This window comes from Anticarsia gemmatalis, chromosome 5 (assembly GCF_050436995.1).
Source record: "Anticarsia gemmatalis isolate Benzon Research Colony breed Stoneville strain chromosome 5, ilAntGemm2 primary, whole genome shotgun sequence".
Lineage (NCBI taxonomy): Eukaryota > Metazoa > Arthropoda > Insecta > Lepidoptera > Erebidae > Anticarsia > Anticarsia gemmatalis.
The window spans coordinates 13218858-13242269 of NC_134749.1; the positions used below are offsets into that span (position 1 = coordinate 13218858).

Here is a 23412-nt window from a genome sequence, read left to right on the forward strand (position 1 = left end):
GTTCCAAAGAAAATAGAGAAGGGTTTCGTTCCGAGTAACGAGTGTAAAACTCCAGTCAGTATTTTTCTGGGTTAACATCTTAGGTATATAATTGATCAATATAAATTTAAACCTAAAAAATCCGTATGAGGCTTGAAAAACGGTATACAAAATTGGCACTACTTAATTGTAAAACCAATTTCAATCAAATTAATACACAACTAGCCATTTATAACGAACAATTTAACTGTCCCAAAAAAATCCAAAAAGACAAACAAAAATGAACAACCCACCCAATTTAAGGAATAACCAATATTTTATTGAAATATTGAAACCAGAAACGGTATAATTGACAACAGCACGAACGATCTGGCTCCTCACTCAAACACTGACTCAGTCAATTTGAAGACCGCAAATTGCCGCCTCTTACTAATTAACGTTTGCTGTGCACCAGTTCCTGAGGGGCCATGAGATCTGATGGCTGATGTTAATAATAGAACGACTGTTTAGGATGTTGATCGTGCTAATGGACAGTACTTTGAGAATAAATTATGAAGTGGTATTTAAGTCAATAAGTTGGACCTCACAACGAAACTTAGTACAAGACAACATTAGACTCAGAATATGGAAATAAAATGTTTTCATGTTTATAAAAAAAGGTTACGCTAAAATTATTTAAAAACATAAAAACGAAAATGTCATCAGCTTGGATTGACACCACTTTACTTAAGATGCAGAAAATATTTTAAACTACAGGTATACCTAAAATAGCTGTAGTTGTAAATATTAAATATAATATTATCCCTTAACCTGTTAACTGAATATCGATACACAAAAACAAGCCCCAAAATCAAAACCTCGTAAAATAAACACAGACGTCCTTTACCGCTTTTTTCCTAGCCTCAGTCACCGCAGTGCAACAATAATTGATAGTTTCCAGCCTCACCGGGACATTGGCACACAAGCTGTTATTTCGCACAGGCATGTTGACGACGTAATCACATGCCTTGCCTGTCTCTATTTACATAAAATTGACACCACCGTGAAGAATTACTGGGAAGATTTTCTCGAACCACTAAAAGTATGTTATTACCTGGTGGTCTGTACGAATGAGGCTTGTTAGACGTCTTGTCAAAGGTTGACACGTTTCTATTACATGTAATTGTACTTATAGTATATTATTATGGTTATAAGTAGGGCTACGAGGTGTAGTGTAAACAGGCGTCCATATATTTTTACTATACGAGCTATAGAGCAATTAATTAATGAGGTTCAGTTATTGAGGTGGTCACCACTGAACGTGGGTGTCATGAGTTCGGTTCCTATACATGACAAATATTTGTATGATGGTGGTGACTCACAGATAGTTGTTTTGGGTGATCGATATAATATAGTATGTTTCAGACTGGTAATACTCTGTATACATCATTATGATGTATGCTCCCGTAATACATAACGAGTTAATAAAGTGGAGGTTTTCGTAAAAAAAGGTCGTTTATCGCCAGATTTTTTAAAACCTACATTTCAATTTCCCAAAACATTTTCTTCAAACTATTCCACAGCATACAGACATTTTGCAGACCACCCGAAGCAAAGACCTATCCAGTCGTGAATGCAAATAGAAATTCAAAATTCATAGCAGTTTGTTGGTAAAAAGTTCCCGTGCCATCCATCAAGGGTAGACAGTAAACACGATATTTGTATGCATTTCGTTGCATTCAATGCGAGCGGATCGTAGAATTTGCTCCCCTATTTGCCAGTAAGTGCGCGATCTAGTTCTACAGTTATTCTGTGCGAATAGCGATAGAAATGGTTTGTTTTAGATTCGTTAAGTTATAAATTTTAAGCGTATTTTTTGTATTTTTGGAGCCAAGGAGACTGCGTCTTTAATTAAAGGGTTTTTGGGGTTAAATTATTGTTATTTAGTATTATATTGAAGTTTTAGAGGAGTGGAAATATACCCCTACCGTAATAATGTATTTTAACCAAATTTTTGTGGACCTAGGGGTATTCGAATGTCGCTGGTTTCAGTAGTTCTCAATGAAAGTTTCAGTCATAACTTGGCAGATTTAAAAGTATTGATTTAGAACACATGAAAAGTTGATCATTATTATTTTTACTTAAATCAATGAGACTACACTTTTAACTAACAATATTTAGAAGCCAGCCTTAAGTTAACATCTAACCACCTTCACAAAGGATGTACGTGATATTTCCTAAAACGCATCAATAAATGTTTCCGTTAGTTTTTTCAAGTATATACATAACTGGTTCCAAGTGTTAAAGTGCTAAGTGGTCTGCTACAGTTAAAAGGTCTGGTACTAACAACTGAGCAATCAAAAACATCATTGATATAGTTGGTTCTAATTAAATTGTGTTAACTTGTGTAGGTCAATGGGAAACAGGTGTGTATGGAATATAAAATGTATGGAACTATAATAGTAGAGGAAGGTTTTTGTATTCAGTTTATGATAAGGACTGCTCCTAGTCATACAAAAATCATCCTTTCTGTAAATAATACTTTTCAGCGTAGATTATACTGCTACATTCTATGCTGAAAAGTCGTGCTGACGACGGAAAATATCATGTTAACATTCTCAAAATCCATAAAATTATTTGTTTGTGTGAGAATCGAATTCAGTTCTCTAGTATAGTAATGGCAACCATTTTAACTTTTGACCGTACTAACGTACCCAATGCTTTAAAAACCGATCTGAACCAACCGATATGAATTTGATAAGAAATAAAAATCAATACTGAAATTTTTTTATTGGTTTTGCTTAGTGTTCTTGCATTTTGGATCCTTCCAAGACGATAAGTCTAGTTTGGCAATTTTAGGAGAATTACAGTCCACCAAGGGGTTTCTGGAAAGAAAATATATTGCATAATACTCATTCAAATCATTGTCTCTCTACAAGATAAGTAAATGCGTTGCTCTGTGGTTTCAAGTGCGATTGGACTTCAAGAAACCTAGGTTACAATTTGAAGTAGCTGTAGTATTCACACTTTTTGTATGAGCCGAGAGTGCATCTTAGATCTGTATTCAAACATGTACGTTGTGTTTTATAAATTGTAGAAAATACAGTCTTCAAAAAATATACGTAAATGTTGTGTTATTTTGAACAAATTCGAACTTACTTGTCACTAATAGCATAAAAAGCTCTCGGTTGAATCTTATAGACGTTGGCATGCCTGCATAGGACACCGGCAATGCTGACCTTTCTTATTGCTTGCAGTTGTTCTGAAATCAAAGAATAATTTGTAATTTATCTATATAGGTATGTATTTAGAAGTATATAAGTATGTTTAATAGTTATTTGGTTACCATAGAACAAGCTCTGCTTAGTTTGGAATCAAGTAATCGTGTGTGAGTTGTCCAATATTGAGAAAAAAACCCGCTATTCCAACGGTCTATTCTTCTACTAGTAGCTTATATCGTCAACCAAAGTGTATTGATCTATCATATAGTCTAATTTAATGCAAATGCCTCGGTTTGAGCGTGAAAAATCAACGGACAAACAAATATAATATTATGGAGTAAGAGAAAACTATTGACTTTAATTGGACTTAGTAATAAAAAGTCTCTACTTACTTGCAGTAAAAGCATGTGGTCTATTAGGTCTTTCGTACCAGTGTCTGTCCGAAGTTAAACTGTACCTCAGCTGTTTCACAAAGATACAGTACAATGTGTGTGCTACTCTTCCACCGGGTATGGGCTTCTCGAGCCAAGTTCCTGCCATCAGCTCCAAGTCTATCAGGTCTGTGTATACTTGTTTTAAACGATGAATGCGCTATGGATAAAGTATAGGCCGTTGTTTTATGCTAGTACGAAAACAAAAAAAATAAGTATGGATGAAGAAAGAAGTTATTCATTGACTAACATGAGTGTCAGCATTGATGAATGATTTGATTTTCTTACTGAAATACTCATCTTTTAGGAGGAGCAATATGTCTAATACCCGTTCCTTTAATTATTGTTTACAGATAATAAGCATTCTTCAAGTTCTTGCCCTTGTTATCTACATTTGTTACCCATGATTAAAAAAAAAAAAACCTCTTTAGTCATAACATCTTCCAAATCAGAGAACTTCGTGTATTTCTTTCCACTGCAAAATTCTCTATACTTGATGTATGGAGCCATTCCGAAATATCTGCCTTTAGCTAAATCATTCATTGTAACATCTGACGCAAATTGATAACCACTGAGAGCATTATCTGCCATCTAAAATCAGACAAAAATAGAAGCAAGTAGGTTGTGGTAAACATCAATGCAAGCAAAAGTATGAAGGAATGATACAGGGTGAAATTTTGTTTGCTTTTGAGCAGCCTATATTTTTTGCAGCTCAGATTTCATCAATATTTAGACTGGATCTCGATTCACCGCGATAAATTATAATCATACTACATTCATACATACATACATTTTATTTTGGAGGAAAGTTTTGAAGGATTAAGTTATGAATTTAACTACGGAAGTTAAGAAGGCTAGTTGGAAGATTACAAGATCAAAGCAATTCTATTCTATTCTCCCCAGCTCAGAGACGTTCGTTCAAATACCAGTATGCGGTCACCCATCTATGGATTGACCGCGCCAACGGTTGCTTAACCCACAGATCGTTAACCGACCTGTGAGCACAACTGGCTATGAGCGTCTCGTATCGAAGCAATGATGTAAAGGAGTGAGTTCTTTTGTTTTTAATCGAAAGCAACTTCATAACATAAATTAATGGATAGAGTTAACTTACATCATAATCCACAGTATAATCACAGAATCTTCCAGACACTTGTCTGTAACTGCCTCGTAATACCTTATCTAAGTTGTCGTCTCTGGCAAGATAGCCGGACCTGCCCGTCATATTCACCATGGGATATGTCTTTAAGAAGTACCCGTCTTTGTCGAACAATCTGAAAGTTTGAATATTTATTCAGTTTTATTTTAAAACTATATTTTGCGAGAAGGGATGACACCTAGGGAGAAGAAGATATTGAATTATGATAATTACATAATACCCTACGATGAAAAGCAAGCAAAGGTAAAGCTTCGCGCCGCGACAGAGACATGAGGACGCTATTAGAGACCGCGATCGCTACTTGACTTAGCGCTTGTTCACGTTGGAACGCGCGGGCGCGGTGGCGGTCGCGAGCACGAGGACGTGGCGATTTTTTGTTCACGCTGGCCGCCAGGCGTTTGTTTCTAGCGACAAGCTCAAAATGGCTGAAACTGGTTGAACTTACTTGACGTCGCGAGTAAATCGCGCCCGCCACCGCTAGTTCGACGTGAACACACACGAACTCTCAACAACCGCTGCCTTTAAGCAGACAGTTATTTTTTTGTGTCGTCGTGTTTGCAGGACTGCGTTGCGTCACGTTGGTGACAAAGCGGCTGGTCTAGGTTCACATATAATTGATAATGTAAGAAGTAATAAAACCTACTTTTATTTCAAAAACCTCGATTTGAGCGACTAATACGGTCTGCGAAAATGCATAAAAATACCTACTTAACTGTAGTATCCTGAATAGTATGAAACCATCTGTTGATATAAACAAATTCATCCGACATCTTCGGGGGTACTGTATCATCGTACAAATCTCTGAATCCTCCCGAACAGGTTATTAGACCATCTCTGATCATTCTCTTTCTACCTGTAAGTAAAAGTGCTTGTTTTATAGTTTAAAAAAATGGACTCTCGGAATCTAGATTGCATTGTTTTTTTTGAGATTAGTTTTCTGCAATGGTTTTTTCTGCATCTGACTCGTGATCTTACAGAGAAAAAGGCCAGCTTTAGGTAATTGGAAGCGGTCTCCCGACTTCAATTCTGCCTAGTCTGTCACAATGGTTCTTTATGGCTCTTAGGCCTGCTTTGTCAACAACGTCAATTTTTCAAATACCCGCTGAAATCCGTAGCCATCTTTCAGGGATATACCACTCAGCTTTTATGTCTAACTCTCACTATAGCTAAAGTGATGCCTGCATTAGTGTTACCAAATACTGTACGTACTTACCGAATAATACAGGTAGAAGTTCATACAAGTATATCTGTGAACTGACAGCAATGTTAATGTCTTTGGCAGTATAAAAGAGCTGGTCGTCATCCCAACAGGGATTCATTTTAAGAAGCTCATCAGCTATGTAGTTGTGTTGTCTGTAGAACAACACCAGTATTAAGATCGTTCCTAAGATACTGTTGGGATCTGTAAATATATAAATAATTTTAACGAAGATCCTATTACTAAAGAAACAAAAAAATACTTCTAAGGGATTTTTGATAACTGAACAACCGGCTATTAAGGTATTTTGATTCGTTAATGACATGATGTGAATGCAAAAGCTACTCACACAGCAATATAGTTACTGCAAGCATCGCAATAGTTAAGGACTATCTAGAATTTTAGTAATTGTATCACAAGGATTGAATTTAAGTGGTACAATAGTAGCAACCTTACCCTAAGTTTGCTACTATTACTTTACACTTAAATAGAGAGTAATAGAGACAGTCATAAAAACAAAAATATGGCAGCAGGCAATATAAAAATTGCTGGTCCAATGTTCGCAACCTTACCTAACTGAAAAGTGTATATGAGGCTTGCTCTTCATTATTGTATTTCTTAACCAAATAAATCTTTTAAAAATTACAATATAATGTACTTACTGCTATGATAACATAATGTTTCCTTAGGAAGCTCGTTTAAAACGCAGATCCATTTATTATATGCTTCCGTATGGTTTCCTGGAGGAAATGTCATTCCAGTCTCCTCAAATGTCTTGGTATCAATTTTAAGTAGCCCGTTCTTAAAAGCTCTTATTTTATTGATAGAATTATCCTGATGATAGTAAATAGTTGCTAAATCGAAGAATGCTGTGGTCAGTACAATCTGTAAAAGTAAGTTAGAACTCGAAAAAATACTCATATTTTGATCCTGATATTGAGTCATTGATATGAATTTTTTTGGAAATAAATTAATTATCTTGACACTGTATTTCATACGTTTCTATCGTACGTAGGTACTAGAATCGAATCGCAATCGAAACGTATATATACATAGGTATTATGCTTATACAGTAGTCCGATTCTCTACCGCTATCGACTACCGACAATCGGCTAATCATCCAGAAATTTTGGATGAAAATCTGATCAGCGCTCTAGAAACTATTTTTGCAGTACATTTTAAATGTCAAACCTTCGATACTTAACATTACCGACTGTAGAGAATCGCGCTACAGTATGTAGTGCATATTGATTTGTAGAAGATTAATAAGTCGTGGTTGTTGTACTAGAAGTAACCATACTTTGTGGGCCAAAAAGTCAAATAGCAGCTCATAAGTGGAGTAGAATATTAGTCATGTTAAATACGTTCTCACATACGTGTTGGTAAAAAGAAGAAACATCAAGTGTATACATACTCTCGACCAAGTAGTATTGCCAAAGTCAGCACAGCCAAAGTACTGGAAACTCAAAGGTTTGGTGAGGTTCTGACATCTGACTCCAGAGTACCGATGTACTGGATCATCTACTGGGATCTTGTTGGGAGCGCAAATGTAGTTCGATCTGCCTTGAGGCTGACAACATGTTGTTGTGTTGCCACCATAATTTACTGGAAATAAGATTATTGTACTTATGATTTGATTTGCTTCAGAAGACGTGGCAGTGGATATAAACACTCGCCGTCCACGAAAGTGGTATAGGACTCAAAATCTAGGCAGTACATAAATTCCTTAGCTATTTATGTGTAGGTAATTTAGAAATATACTTTTATAATAATTTGCAGTCCCCAATCTGCAATTGGACTAAGATCTAACCCAGTTTAAAAATGAAAGACCCGGTGTCTTTAATTTTTTTTTCCTTTTGTTTTATTGATGATTCCGAAACAATCCATAACGGTTCTAATATTCGGTAAAAAGGAAATTAATTCCTAACAGTGTCTGAAAATAAGGGGTCGGTCAGACCTTGAGTCCACCACGCTTGCCATGTGCAGTAGTTCTCAAGAATTACTACAATGAACTATCAGTCATGCAAGATTTCATCACTATGTATTTCAGTAATTGTAACCACTATCATAAGTGTCAATATTTGAACTAAATGAATAACTGATTTGATTTTAATCAGTTTCAAAACTAACTTAATAAAATAGTTATTTATACTCACGAGAATCCTGTAGACTATTAACATTACTTAGAATAAACAGTGTATAGTATGATACAAGTTGTGTGATCTTTATATCGTGTGCTTTGCCGGTCTGCAGTAGTTCTGTACGTATGTACCGTGGTAGAGGTAGTGGTTCACCAGACTTTGCATTTCGTGGGTCGTATTCTGTGGAAAATCGAGAGTAAAGTAGATATTTTACATTATTTTTGTCTCTCAGTAACATTTTTGGAAGATTATTATGTAATAAAAAACTGCGTGCTTATTGCTTTAAATAAACGGTTATACCGATAGATCCATTCACCGTGTTTCGCAGTGTGATTGTCGTATAATTATGTCCATATATTGCAATTGATTCAAGTGACGTCAGAGACATGCATATTTGTATCGAAGGGACATCTTCGTTCGTCGATAAAAAATAACGTATCTATCAAAATACTAAGGTTACTACAAAACATTTTCATCTAGACTCACCGAAGCTAAAATTTCTAGGCAACCATCTAAGAGGAGGTGTACGGAAAGCTCCAGTACTTGGGGACTTAAGATTATTACACGAACCATCTACACGTCTCCATTCTTCTGGATCACATGGCTTTATATCAATCGCACAGTAACTGCAAAAAGTAGAGGTTGATTTAGTTTTTTTTTTATACCCACGACCCATCGGTGTAAGCAGAGACAGGAATACAATTACATAGCTTTATGTAGATTTAAACGCCGTGTTACAAATTGCGAGAATTCACCCAAGGTTATTTCGAATCCCACCCGGGACAAATCTTTGTGTGATGAGCACGAGTATTTGTTCTGAGCCTGGTTTTCAAGTTATCTATATAAGTATGTATTTAGAAGTATATAAGTATGTTTATCAGTTATTTGGTTACAATATTACAAGCTCTGCTTAGTTTGGAATCAATTTTCGATTGGAATCAATCATCCGTGTGTGGATTGTCCAATGATATTTATTCATTATTATTATTTATTGTTTAGAAAATTCAAATATACGTAAAACTATCCCAGTCAGGAAACTGAACTCCTGATATTTGAATCGCAATTGCTCCCCTTACCATTGCGGCAGATAAATAGTTTTATCTGTCTGTCTGTCTGTCTGTTACTCAATCAGGCCTAAATTACTGAACCAATTTGCATGAAATTTGGTACGGAGATAAATATTTTGATACCCGAGAAAGGACATAGGCTACTTTTTAATCCGGGTAAATGACGCATAATGGGAAAAAGATGGCGGACGAAGTCGCGAGTAAAAGCTAGTAAGTTATAAATTTAACTACTTACTATGTATTGTTCCGTTCAGCATACAATCGTTTTTGCCACTTCGTCGCCGGCAGTTCGGTATACGTATCATAAACAACAGCGTTCAAACACCCAAGAATACTTATAAAAATAACAAACTGAATCATTGTACTCCAGTATCTTTGAAGAAACAAATAATACCAATGAAGGATTAACAATACCTATTGAAAATATATATATATGCACGTCTCTGCAATAAAATTGGAAAAAGTCGAAGCAATAAAGATAGTAGTAGTCAAAAAACTATTTATCCAAAACAGGTGGCGTTGACGAAATTTGTATTTTTTTAAATAAATTAATTGGTCATTTGGCGCAGTGTTGACGTGGTCGTCTTACTGCAATACCCATTATGCCGCGCGTGCAAACCGCTCCCGGGACAAATATTTGTGTGATGCGCACGAGTATTTGTTCTGAGCGTGTTTATAAATGTATTTACACATATAAATATATTTATGCCATCAAAAACATTCTGTAAAAACCTCAAGTCTCGCCGTAAAAAGTTGTGAGATCTATATAATACCAAGTCGATTAATCTATTTAGTCTTTACTTAAAGGACCTTCTGTCTTAAGTTATAACATAAGTTATTATCATGCCAATATTAAAAACAAAATTACGTTTCAAACAAATAGATCGACCTGGTCATCGCATGATTTAATTATTAGTATATGTATAACACTACACCACACGACGAGAAGTTAATGCTCCTGAAATTTTAATGGCCAATTTGTGTTTTCATGCGATGACCAAGTCGATCTATTTGTTTTAAACGTAATTTTGTTTTTAATATTGGCATGATAATAACTTATGTTATAACTTAAGCCAGAAGGTCCTTTAAGTAAAGACTAAATAGATTAATCGACTTGGTATTATATAGATCTCACAACTTTTTACGGCGAGACTTGAGGTTTTTACAGAATGTTTTTGATGGCATCTCACTTCTTTTTGTAGAGCGAACATAAGTCCAATTTGTATGGAAATACATTTTTTTTTCATAATTCAACATATTTTCCTATGGGAATGTTGTTCAGTTTTATAGGCTTAACACCCTATACCCCCTCCCATTATGCCTCATATAGTAGATACCTATCTACACCTATTATTTTCTATTATATTACAGTAATAAGGATTCATTAACTGCATTAACTGCAAATGTAACCTTGTAATCCTCTACAATTATATGGGTTTTCAACGTTATTCTTGCAGTTGATGTATTTGGAATACTGGATTGAAATTAGAAAATATTGAATTTTTCCCATGATTAAGACACTAAACCCTATTTGTATTCTAAATTTTAAGCTTCTAAGTCTTCTAGAAGTACCTTAGACTTTTGATGATCGGTGAGTCAGTGAGTCAGTGAATCAGTGAGTGACAAAATTCACAAACTTTAACAAGTTGTCATTCTTAAACTACTGGTTCAAATTGACTGAAATTTTAAATATACCGTGTTTATACAATGACTGATTAGTTGCTGAAAATCCAGGCTCTTTGTTTTATCCACAACGAAATTATAGGGGTGTCGAAAATAGCCCGAATTGCTTCGAGAAAAGGATGTTACGGCCGTGCCACTTTTTTTTGCTCGACTTGCGGGGGCACTCCCGTGCCCCCAGATCAGTTATTCGGTTGATATAGTACAAGCTCTGCTTAGTTTGGAACCAAATAACTGTGTGAGTTGCTTAAAAAAAAAAAAAAATCGTAAGTGCTCCTAGCCAGTTGCACTCAACGGTAGACGATCAGTGGGTTAATCAACTTGCGAAGACATTCCATAGATTGTTATTTGTTAGCCGCTTAATAGTATTTCAACTGAATGATTGAACTGTTTGTTTGTTGGAGGCGCCCATAGCCAGTTGCGCTCATCGGTCGGTAAACGATCTGTGGGTTAAGCAAACCTTGACGCGGTCAAACCATAGATGGGTGACCGCATAGTGGTATTTGAACTGGGCGTCTCCGTGCTTCGGAGGGCACGTTAAAAGTCGGTCCCGGTTGTTGTCTACTAAAATACCAGTCGTTAAGCCACGTCAAAGGCCTCTCGGGTCGCTTGAACAACTTTGACACTAGGTTGACCACTAACCATACGACAAACAAAAACAAACAAATGATTGAACTAAAAATACGTTACTTACGAGGTTCTGTCTTCAAACGTCAGGCGACCTAAATACTGATTATGATAGCAGCATAATAAAATTTGCATATATAATTATATTATCTTAGTGACTTAATTGAAAAAAGTAAATTTAATTTTTTTACAAGAAATTACCTTGCTTATTTAAAAGTAATTTTAGATCTTTTACTTTGTTTGAATATATTTGTATAAGTGCCTAAGATATCCTAGTCTAGTTTGAGACCTACGGGCATTTTAATGAATTTTGTATTTTTTCTTAAATACACGTTTTTATCTCTTTAACGTGTTTCAAAATTGTCTCCTATTTTTCACTGGCGTCAATAATGGTATAATATAATGGCAGCTACTTGTCTGCTTGTTACAAATATTGTGGTCAAAATTAGTAGTAAAAAAAATCACCTGACTTACAGTATGTAATTATGACTTATCACCTTAAAACTATTCGGTGTGTATAAATAAAATTATTACATCATGTCAGATTTAGAAGTGATAGGGTTACTGATTTTGAAAAAAAATGTTTGAGGAGAGACTAAAATTTTTATTATACATAAAAAAATCATGTTTTTTTTAACGATTGGCTTTTCTCTTGTAACCAGTAGACACAGTATCCCTCTGGAGGCTCCAACAGTAGTCTGCAAGCATGGCTGGTTCCCATCTACCCTGATAACGCTTCTCATACTCTCCAATTTCTGGATGAAATCTTTCTCCATGTTCATCACTCACTGAACCCATGTCATTAATGAGTAATCTGAACGTTTGATGACTTGTGTACCCAGAAAAGATATATTTTTATGACTATCCACAAAAAAGTGAAGCAGACAGTAAACAAATCAAGATTCTTCTTATCTCTCTTATGTGACGTGGTATATAAATATAAATGTGTTTTCTGTATTACACTAAGTATGCTTAATACGAATTACCATTCGGGATCCCAGTGAATTTTTTGGTGTTGCATAGTGTTATTAATAGTCGTTAACGGGCGAAATACAAACAAGCAATAATTAAAACATAAACAATAAAATGCACCTTCAAGAAAATGAGATATTATTATAAAGATTCCGTGAAATCATTCCAAGTAGGACGAAGTTTATCGACCTGAGGTTTTTAAACAGCTAAAATTTATCTCCCCTAACAAGGGGTCTCACAACAAACATTTAAAATCGAATCCATCACCTCATTGCAAATCTAAAACTTTCTCAAATACTCTACGTCACACCCCTGACTTCAACTATTTCGAGGAAAAATTGCCAAACAAATATCACCTTTATTGCTATCGAAACAAAATCTAGTACACCAGTAAATATAACTGACGATTTACAAATAATCCTTAACAGTTTTATCAGACGAGTGTGAACCTTATGGTGATTTGAATAGGGCGGTATTAAAGTTTGAAATAAGTTGGTATGTCAGTGGACCCTCGTTGCATTGTTTGGGAAGACGTTTAGGAAGAATGTCGCAGCGATTTCGGATATGTCAGTCGCGGGCTGTCACATCATGTGGTGGAGTGTTGGGGAGCAGTGGGCTTTGAAGTCAGCGGACTAAATACTCGGTATATTTATAGGTAAGAAATAAGTAGGTAAAGGAAAATATTTTCATTCCGCTTTTCGATGTAAGTAACTGTCAAATACGAAATACCAGGAACTTTTTTTCATGAAAGTTGATAAATGTAAAGTTGTAGATCTCCTTTAGTTCATAAAGAAAGCATCGCTGTGAGGCATTTATAGTTATTTGGGTAAAAACAATTTTAGTGATGACGGGCTGGGTATTAATAAAAAATATTTTGCTAATTCCTTAATATTGTTAATGTTGCCATGGTCGAATTTTAGTCCAAATGAGTTAAACAGTAATAATTAAAATCTTTAGAGTTTTAAAACACAACATCACGAAGATATAACTACTAAAACTAACGATAGTACCTTATCCAGTTTAGAAGCAACTACAAAAAGAAAAAAGTTGTCAATTAAACTGTTTCTATTTACGCTAACGCTCTCGCTATCACACTCGCTTATCTCATAGCTTCAAAACACCGTCTTCTCCACCATCAAGTGATTGCTTACAGCAGGACAGAGCAGGGTAGATTGAATAACGTTTTGTTTATTTTTGCTTCGTCGTGCGCGTAAACAATAGTCCTCTCAGATTATAAGCCGAAAGATCCGTTGATTATATTTTCGTGTTCCAAGTAAGTGGTATTAAGATGTCTTTAGAAAACGCCTAGTGGTGGATAGAGAGGATTTTGTATAGGGATGCTATGGCTCAAATTTCAGGGGTGTTGGATTATTATTATCTAGTAGGCTCTACCCGTATGTATCCCTTCGTTTGTCTTTATTTGTGTCTTTTCCACACTCACACAATAACTTTGTATCGGGTATTAATGTCCAGACTGGTTAAATACTTTGTGTGCTGAAATTATAGTTCCAAACCGTGAATCTAGTTAAGAATTATTTCAGATGTATTGAAGTTCCATTTGTTTACCTTTGATTCACTTTTGTAAATTTCTAGTACATTGCAATCAAAATTCGTATGGAAAGGCGAGTATGACTCTTATAATCCAGAAGTGGGACGATATAGGCTCATAATAATAAATAATAATCAATATACAAAACCACAAAATATTTATTTATTTCATAAAAGACCCACATCCATAATATATGTACATATTATATCTTAAAATTTAGACAGAAAATTATTAAACGAAATCTATTATCATTTCATTATTACCAACCACACGGCTGTACGTCACAGGTGTAGTCTTTCCATGGAGACAAGTCTATCTTTCCTATTTCAGGAGAATGGCAGTCAGTTAGGGGATTACTGAAACAGAAAAAAAATATGTACCTTATACTTGTAACTTCAGTTTGTAGTAAAATACAAAAGTAAATTGTATCTAGGTTAATAATATAAAATATTGGTGATATAAAAGCTCCAATGCGGTCCTGTATGACAAAATGTGTGGTTGCGAATGAAGCAAGGGAAGTTAGGGATCGTACCGACGACCGAGTAGCGTTCTATAGTGTCTTCCTAACCCTATTGGAAATGGCGTGATAGTGTGTATGTATTTAAAAGCTACAAGTGATTCAAAGAGCGGTAGTAGAATTACTTACTAAGGTGAAATCGCGTAAAAGGCATTCGGTTGTATCTTGGTCACAGATTCAGCGAGATTGCACAACGAACCAGCAATCTTAACTTTTCTGATAGCTTGTAGTTGCCCTGGAACAAGTCAATTATAATATATTTAAATAAATTTTTGTGAATGCAATTACGACTTACATTCCATTTTCTTTTTTATTGTAACTGTTAAACTCTTCGGAACACTGAAATAATGTAAAAAAATTACGAGTTTCAGACTCGACGAAGTATAGCTTTGAACAAGTTTTCGGTGTTGCATCTTCATTAGACATTGTGCTTATAAGATAGATAATTAAAGAAAACTGCAAGAACTTGCAATTTTTTCTCGATGATTGGTAATTACAAATATGAACTTAATCTATACTATCTATACTAATATAATAAAGCTGAAGAGTTTGTTTGTTTGATTGTTTGTTTGTTTGTTTGTTTGAACGCGCTAATCTCAGGAACTACGGGTCCAATTTGAAAAATTCTTTCAGCGTCAGATAGCCCATTTATCGAGGAAGGCTATAGGCTATATAACATCATGCTACGGTCATTAGGAGCGGAGTAGCAACGAAAAATGTTACAAAAACGGGGAAAATTTTGACCCATTCTCTTAGGTGACGCAAGCGAAGTTGCGCGGTTCAGCTAGTATTGCATAATACTGAAACAATATAAACTAACAGAAAATGTACTTACTCATAGTAAAAGCATTAGGTCTATTCGGTCTTTCATACCAGTGGCGATCAGAAGCCAGCACTCGCTTCAACTGTGTCACCATCAAGCAGTACACAGTGTAAGGTACACGACCTCCAGGTACAAGGTTCTCAGCCCACATCGCAGCCATCAGATCGATATCTTCAACACTTTTGTATTCTTCACTCATTCGAAATATTCTCTGGAAAAATCAAGGTCTTTTCAAGTCAAGATACGACTACAGCAAAAAGACCGGTGCCTGTTGATGATTTGCTTGAGTAACAGTTGTAATATATAACTAATAGTATAAAAACAGAATTAACTCTGCTTGTCTGTTTGTATGATTGTTTGTTTTATAGCCTATCATAGCTGAAGAACATGTCATGGTACATCGAATCTGTCCGGGGATAGAATAAAGACGACGACAAGCCGAGTTATGAATGAAATTAATAGAGTCCGCAGAGTCTCTAACTAGCACTTAGCCCAAGCACAGTGGATTCGCTCACGTTCGGTTCTGAAATATATTTCAAACAACAAATCCGGCTCGACCCTATTTTCGGCTTGTGCCGATCGGGTTCATCTACTCATATTCTGTTTCTCCACTCGGGTAGGCCGATTAATCCCGAACTATATAATAATATGTGTGTAGCAAGTCTAGCGGGTTCAATCTATTCATTTATTATATTTTAGTATCAAAGAATACCTCCTCAGACATAACATCTCGTAAACTCTCAAAAGTTCTGTATGGTTTTCTTGCGCAGAACTCTCGGTACTTCACATAAGGTTGCATCCCCATCAGTCTTCCTTTAGCTAAATCAGCCATGGGGCCATCAAAAGCGTATTGAAGACCACCTAGAATTCTTTCTGCCATCTGCAAAACAATTTTAATGATTGTTTTCTAATTTCCATCTATAATTTTTATACCATATTAAGAAACTGGCGCGCGAGTTTGTGTAGTGGGTATTACCAAATATCCAGAGTTGAACATTTATACTGTAATGTACTGCAAAAATTGCTACCGCTAAAGGCGCTGTTAAGATTTTTATACATAATTTCTTGATAGTTTTCCGGTTGCCAATAATGAAAGAGTGTTGCGTTGCTGATTTCTAGTTTATATTAGTTTTTTAGTGTAAACTGTATTTTTTTTTGTGAATGAAAATTATTAATTCAAATGATTGTAGAAGTAGTAACCGTTTTAACACTTCGCCAGTTAGTCGAAAGTAAACGTAATATATGGTAAAAATTTAAAGTCTCTTATTGAAACTTACGTCGTAATCAACAGTCTGGTCAAATCTACCTCCAAGTTGTCTGAAACTTCCTTGAAATATCTCGTCTATATTATTATCAAGCGGTAAATATCCAGTTCTGGTGGTAAAATTCACTATGGGCTCTGATCTGAGGTAATATCCATGTTTGTCATATAGTCTGAAATGTATTAAAAAAATAATACTGCTGTTAAAAATAAAAAATAAGAATCCAAGTATATTTTATGTGCCGGTTAACCCAGTTTTAATTTAGAATTAGTTAGTTTATCAGGTGAAATTTTAAAGTAGTTTTCATACGTTTACTGACATTTTGTCCAGCTGTGCGCTTCTATCTCTGAGGCTAAGCTATGCTTGCCAAGGTTAGGTTAGCCTTTATAGGTCGGTGACCATCTTATACATATAGAGTTCCTCAGTGTTTGTTCGTGTCGTTTTGCAGAAAATATAGGACGGTAGCACAATATACGTACTTAAGTTCGTCGTCCTGAATTGTATGGAACCATCTATTAGCGTAGGTGAATTCGTCAAACACTTGAGGCTTCAATCCTTTGTATAAGTCTCTGAATCCTCCAGACCAAGATATTACGTTTTCTCTGATCAAATTTCTTCTACCTGTAATGTTCATACAAGGTGCTAGCTTAAATATAAACAAATAATGGGTATTTGTTAAGTTTTCTGGTTAAGAATAACATTTTCCAGAGCAGTTGGTACTATTTTAATATGGTACACCTATTGGGGTAAGTACGAGATTCATTATGGAACAGCGTGCAAATAAAAAAACCACCACTCGACCATTCGACAGCCTCCGCAAGGTATGGCTTCAATGCTCCTCAAGCCTTTGCCTGGGAAGGTCATAGGTTTGATTCTTTGATAATACAATAATACCCTCAACATAATAAATAATTGTGTGGTTTTTAAAATTATGACATACTAGCTGACCCGCGCAACTTCGCTTGCGTCACAAAGAGAATGGGTCAAAAATTTCCCCGTTTTTGTATCATTTTTTACTGGTATTCTTCTCCTATTAGTCTTAGCGTGATGATATATAGCCTATAGCCTTTCTCGATAAATGGGCTATCTAACAGTGAAAGAATTTTCCAAATCGGACCAGTAGTTCCTGAGATTAGCGCGTTCAAACCAATAAACAAACAAATTCTTCAGCTTTATAATATTAGTATAGATCATTACGTATCTACCTACTTGGTACGGTACGGTACTTAGTACAAAAAATATGCCTTACCCAACAGTACGGGCAAAAGTTCATAAAAGTATATCTGCATCGCCATAGCCACGTTGATGTCTGCAGCAGTCCTGAAAATCTTCTCATCGTTCCAACAAGGGTTCATTTCTGCTAGTATCTTTGCTATGTAGTTGTGTTGTCTGTAGTATATGATTGTTATGAGGTTTGAACCGAGGACGCCGTTTGGTTCTGTCAAGGAAAAGAATGGCCTTCAAGATACGTTAAATTGTGTGATGAAACAAGTTTGACACGAGTAAAAACTGAAGAATGTTTTTGGGTTAACTAGCGAAAAACTCTACTGTTCTCAAAAAAAGTATATTTTACAAATATCAATTAAAATTACGTAAACTTTAATCTAAAATAACAACTCAGTCTAAAATAAGGTTGAAAAACTTAGTAACATTCCTGTAATTTATTGTTTACAATTTTAAAGTGGTTATGAATTCATTTTAATGACAGATGTCTGCAACGGTTGTCTCCTATGACGGCATATTTTATACTCACGATATAAATGACAACGCTTTTCTCTTGGCGGCTCGTTCATACATAAGGTAGACAAAACATCCTGCGAAGGGTTTCCAGGAGGGAAAATCTTTCCATTATCTATTTCAACCTTTAATAGTCCTTTCCTATAAGTTCTGAGTTTATCTATCACTCCGAGTGCATTGCCGTAAACCGCTGACAAGTCAAATACTGATGTAGCAAATGTTATCTGGAAAATAAAATGCAAACGTTTGTATTTGCATATAAAAAAATTATTAAATTATTTTATTATATTAGTTTCATGTAACTGTAACACTAAACACCAAGGAAATTGGTTAGTAAGTTAAGTGAAAATATTTTTTCACTATTATTGGGCACATATATTATGACGACTGTTACTATCATTAACAAATGCATACATACAAAATATTACGCCTGTTTAACTTCAAGGTGTAGGCACAGGTGTAATAAGACCACGTTTTGACATTAAAATGTTAGCGACATAATATAATAGTGGCTTATTGCCATTTACCGGGCATGTTACCAAACTCCAGGCTACTATTGAGAACTATTCAAATGTAATAAAAGGTTATTAGTACTTTTCCCGACCTGGAAATCGAACCTAAACTCAGGATCAATAGTTGGATAAACTAACACCCGCGCTACGGAGGCAGTAAAGTAATCAAATAGAATGTGTGAAAATATTAGGTACTGAACACAAATAAATTTAAACTGCTATATAATAATTCGTGTTAAAATAAGTATATGTCATACTCGTGTCCAAGGAGTAGTGCCAAAGTCTGCACAGCCGAAGTACTGGAAGGTCTGCGGTTTAGTCAAGTTCTGACAGCTCACTCCGGAGTACCGATGTACTGGATCATCTACGGGGATCTTGTTGGGAGCGCAAATGTAGTTCGTTTTACCTCTTGGCGTGCAGCAGTAGGTAGTATTTACTACGTAGTTCACTGAAATGGAAACAGACAATTTGTTAAACTATTATGAAGGTATATCCATATCCATACTAATATTATTATAAATGTGAAAGTAGCTCTGTCTGTCTGTCTGTTACTCAATCACGCCTAAACTACTGAACCAATTTGCATGAAATTTGGTATGGAGATATTTTAATACCCGAGAAAGGACATAGGCTACTTTTTACCCCGGGAAAATGACGCATAGGAAAATTAAGGTGGCGGACGAAGTCGCGGGTAAAAGCTAGTAATAAATATAAAAATAAATTTAACCCATTACTGCCCCAGTGCTGGGCAAGGGTATCCACCCGTAATGAGGTGGAGTTAGGTCTTGAATTCACTATGCCAAATGCGGGTTAGGGGCTGTTCTACAGAACTCTTATACATGAAGGTTGCATCCTGATGTGTCCTTCATCGTTGGAACAAATGATAATTATTTCTAATACACACATAACCTTGAAAAGTCATTGATGTGTTGTCTCGGGTACGAACCCTCGACCACTTGCGAACTTAAACCACTGCATTTGAAGCCCAAGAATAATACATACGTTTTCTTTTATACTTACCAATGTCATGTATAGTGTTCACATCATTTTGAGCAAACAGAGTGTAATACGACAGCAGCTGTGTAGTGTGCAGGTCGTTTGCTCTCCCTTCACTCAAGATCTGTGTTCGCAAATATCTTACTGGAGGCAATGGACTACCATCTTTAGCTGGCTTTGGCTCATAGTCTGAAGACATAAGAATAAGTATTATTGGACAACTTATTGGCCAACTTATTGGCCAACTCACACATAGTCATTTAATTTTAAACTGAATAGACCTTGTAGTGTGGTAACCAGATTACTGATAAGTATACTTATATACTTTTCAATAAAAAGCATACTAATATAGGTAATTTAACAACCAGGCTCAGATCAGATATTCGTGCTCATCATACAAATATGTATTTGTCCTGAGTGGGATTTGAAACTCGACGCAATGTTGTGGCGTGGCAACCTTAACCACTGCGCTTCCGTGGCGCAGTGGTTCATGTAAATTGTTTCAAGTGTGGTTTTATATGTATCTTCCGCTATAATTCATGTTCCGATCAAATACTAAATAAACAAAAAAATATAATGATAGCGTAAAGGATGTTATTAGCTTTAGTTGAAGGCTAAATAAATTTGTTGCAGTTTGGAAAGTATAAATAATTTATTGGCCTTATTTGTTAGTTGTTAAAGTGTAGCGTGTTGGAAAGACATTATTAATTCTGTAATTGGACTCTAAATATACAACGTGTCCCAAAACTCAACGTCAAAACGAAAACCTGAGCAAGGCCGAGTGGTGTTGGCTCTCAAAAAATATAAAAAAAAAATCTATCTCATGTAGTTTCAAAATGACAACCATTTTTGTAAATTGCCACCCTCTGATGAGTTTACGTCTACTGTGGCTACAAATGACTTCTTTTCTAGTTCTTTTTTTGTGTAGAGTATTCCTAAGTAACGCTACTACAAATTTCAATTCATTATTTGCACACAACTTCATTGGAATTTCTGAAAATATCCCTTTTTATGGCGAACTATGCCTAGAAAATATTTCATCACTCAACTTTGACAGTCTGCCCTGAAAAATAATTGTACTACGCTTTTTCGGCATGTACGCTTAAAAGTTGGCGCATTTAATGGGCTTTCGAAAATGGTATAACACTTACTAAATTATTTCATAGACGACGAGAAAATAATAAAAATCTTAAGATAGTCGGTATTTAACTTATTATTAGTTCGTCATAAAACTTTCTCAAAATTATTCTAATGTCATCTAAGCGTTCTGTGATGATGTCGTCTTGGTCGATTTCGGATACGGCGGCCAGTTTTATTGAAACCAGCCAACTGTGCAGGATTTTGTTTATAGTGGCCAAGTGTGTGCACAATACACAGGTACACTCTCATAGTCTGTTGGGACGACTAAACCGACACGACCAGAGACAGGTCAGGCGCAGGATCGACGGCTATACGTACTCTCCGAGGCACGGAGGTCCATAACCTCAACTTTCTACCTCCGGGCAATCTCTGAGAATTTTTTTACAACAGAAAGTCTCTGAAATTTCTTTTTGACTCGACCCAGGATTCGATCTCGAGACTTCTTGTGCGGCAGTCGCATAAGGCGACGAAGAAATTAAGAGTGGGACGGATAGTGACGCTACTGTCTTGGTGTCAGTGACTATTATTATTTTTGGGATTGTTTATGTAAATGAACCCTTTTCTTAATCATCAATTATTAAACATTACTTCTCTTTAATTACCTCCACCTTACAGAACCCCTAGATGACTTCAGAATAATTTTGAAAAAGTTTAATGACGAACTAATAATAAGTTAGATATCGACTATCGTCAGATTTTTTTTTATTTTCTCGTCGTCTATGAAATAATTTAGTAAGTGTTATACCATTTTCGAAAGCCCATTAAATGCGCCAACTTTTAAGCGTACATGCCGAAAAAGCGTAGTACAATTATTTTTCAGGGCAGACTGTCAAAGTTGAGTGATGAAATATTTTCTAGGCATAGTTCGCCATAAAAAGGATATTTTCAGAAATTCCAATGAAGTTGTGTGCAAATAATGAATTGAAATTTGTAGTAGCGTTACTTAGGAATACTCCACACAAAAAAAGAACTAGAAAAGAAGTCATTTGTAGCCACAGTAGACGTAAACTCATCAGAGGGTGGCAATTTACAAAAATGGTTGTCATTTTGAAACTATATGAGATAGATTTTTTTTTTATATTTTTTGAGAGCCAACACCACTCGGCCTTACTCAGGTTTTCGTTTTGACGTTGAGTTTTGGGACACGTTGTATATAAATGTAGTAGTAATATTATTTAACAAATAATTGTAATTAATAATATTGCTGTCGAATGTATAAATATGTACTGTAATTGATCAAATATCAGCGTAATAATTATCTTCATGGCCGACTTTTGTCTACGCTGGCCAATTTCCTTGAAACAAGCCAACTGTGCAGGACTTTGTTTATAGTTTTAAAGTGTACACAATTATACATAAGTACACCTTCTATACCTTCACTCTCATAGCCCCGTGTTACGTCTCAACTGACAAGACCAATGAAAGGCCAGGGAAAAAAAGATGAATAAATGGTATAAACTTTTGTGCTATTGATTTGATTGATTGATACGATGAAGTACAGTCACTCCCGAAACAACCGTTAGTGGCTCTGCATCAAAGTCAGATGAAGCTGGTGACTGACTCGTAGTTTAACCAATTCGTACTGTAAATATGAATAAACTTACTGGCACTGAAGTAAGGAGACAGTATTCTTATGGTGGGCGTTCTGATCATCCCAATACTGGGGTAGTGGAGATTATTACACGAACCGTCAATCCGTCTACCTTCGTAAGGATCACATGGTTTAACGGCAATAAGGCAATATCTAAAAAAATACAAAAAGGAAAATTAAACCAGTTTGAGCTTGCCATCATTTATCATAAATTAATATTTTCACGCCAGACAAAATGTTCCTGGTCAGTAAATTTTCACAAGGAGTGAATTAATAAGAAGTGATTAGCCTACCAGGAACATAGAAACAAGAACTTCCCATCAGAATTATTACGACACCTTAAGTGTAAGGCTTGCTACACGCATATTCGGGTAAACACGTTGGGTTCGGCAGTATTTATCGAACAACAAAACCGACGCTTCTTCGGTTTGTGCAGATTGGATAGTTTCTTCACTTGCGATCGTCACAATTCGGTTTAAACATACAAATGTAGCGGCATTTTTCCCAAATATTGATACTTATATTCAATTTTACCACCCGCACAGATTGATGCTAAATCGAATAAGTGAGTAGGAAATCTTTATATCATCAACTTACTGCGTATTATTTCTCTCGATGTACAACTTTATTTGACTTTTAGTCGCAGGTTTGCCCGAAAAACAGTCGTAAATAACTGCATTCAAACTCCCAACATATAAACAAAATATCAATAATAGTAACATTTTTATTCCCTATGTGTTTCCAACCCTACGACTCCTGATCAAGTAAGCTATAACAATGATCAAACATTAATCGATTTATTTGCGAATTACTCACCTATTATTTTAAATG

The 23412-nt window shown here is 35.5% G+C and overlaps 2 protein-coding genes across 2 annotated transcripts; both read right to left on the reverse strand.

The window, feature by feature from the left end:
* Positions 1-2746: 2746 nt before the first annotated feature.
* LOC142973294 (peroxidase-like) lies at positions 2747-9564 on the reverse strand. The gene is made up of 12 exons (XM_076114934.1): positions 9411-9564; positions 8595-8734; positions 8124-8288; positions 7382-7572; positions 6630-6852; positions 5983-6171; positions 5478-5622; positions 4725-4884; positions 4034-4201; positions 3572-3770; positions 3118-3220; positions 2747-2843 (listed from the first exon to the last, which is right to left on the reverse strand). The coding sequence occupies exons 1-12, from the start codon at positions 9533-9535 to the stop codon at positions 2747-2749; spliced, it is 1905 nt and encodes a 634-aa protein (XP_075971049.1). The 5' UTR covers positions 9536-9564.
* Positions 9565-14143: 4579 nt separating this feature from the next.
* LOC142973402 (salivary peroxidase/catechol oxidase-like) lies at positions 14144-23340 on the reverse strand. Its single transcript, XM_076115070.1, has 12 exons — positions 23179-23340; positions 22595-22734; positions 19875-20039; positions 19112-19302; positions 18359-18566; positions 17855-18043; positions 17085-17226; positions 16621-16777; positions 16056-16223; positions 15356-15554; positions 14650-14755; positions 14144-14359 (listed from the first exon to the last, which is right to left on the reverse strand). Exons 1-12 carry the CDS (start codon positions 23301-23303, stop codon positions 14263-14265), a joined length of 1887 nt encoding a protein of 628 aa, XP_075971185.1. The 5' UTR covers positions 23304-23340; the 3' UTR covers positions 14144-14262.
* Between the last annotated feature and the right edge of the window lie 72 nt (positions 23341-23412).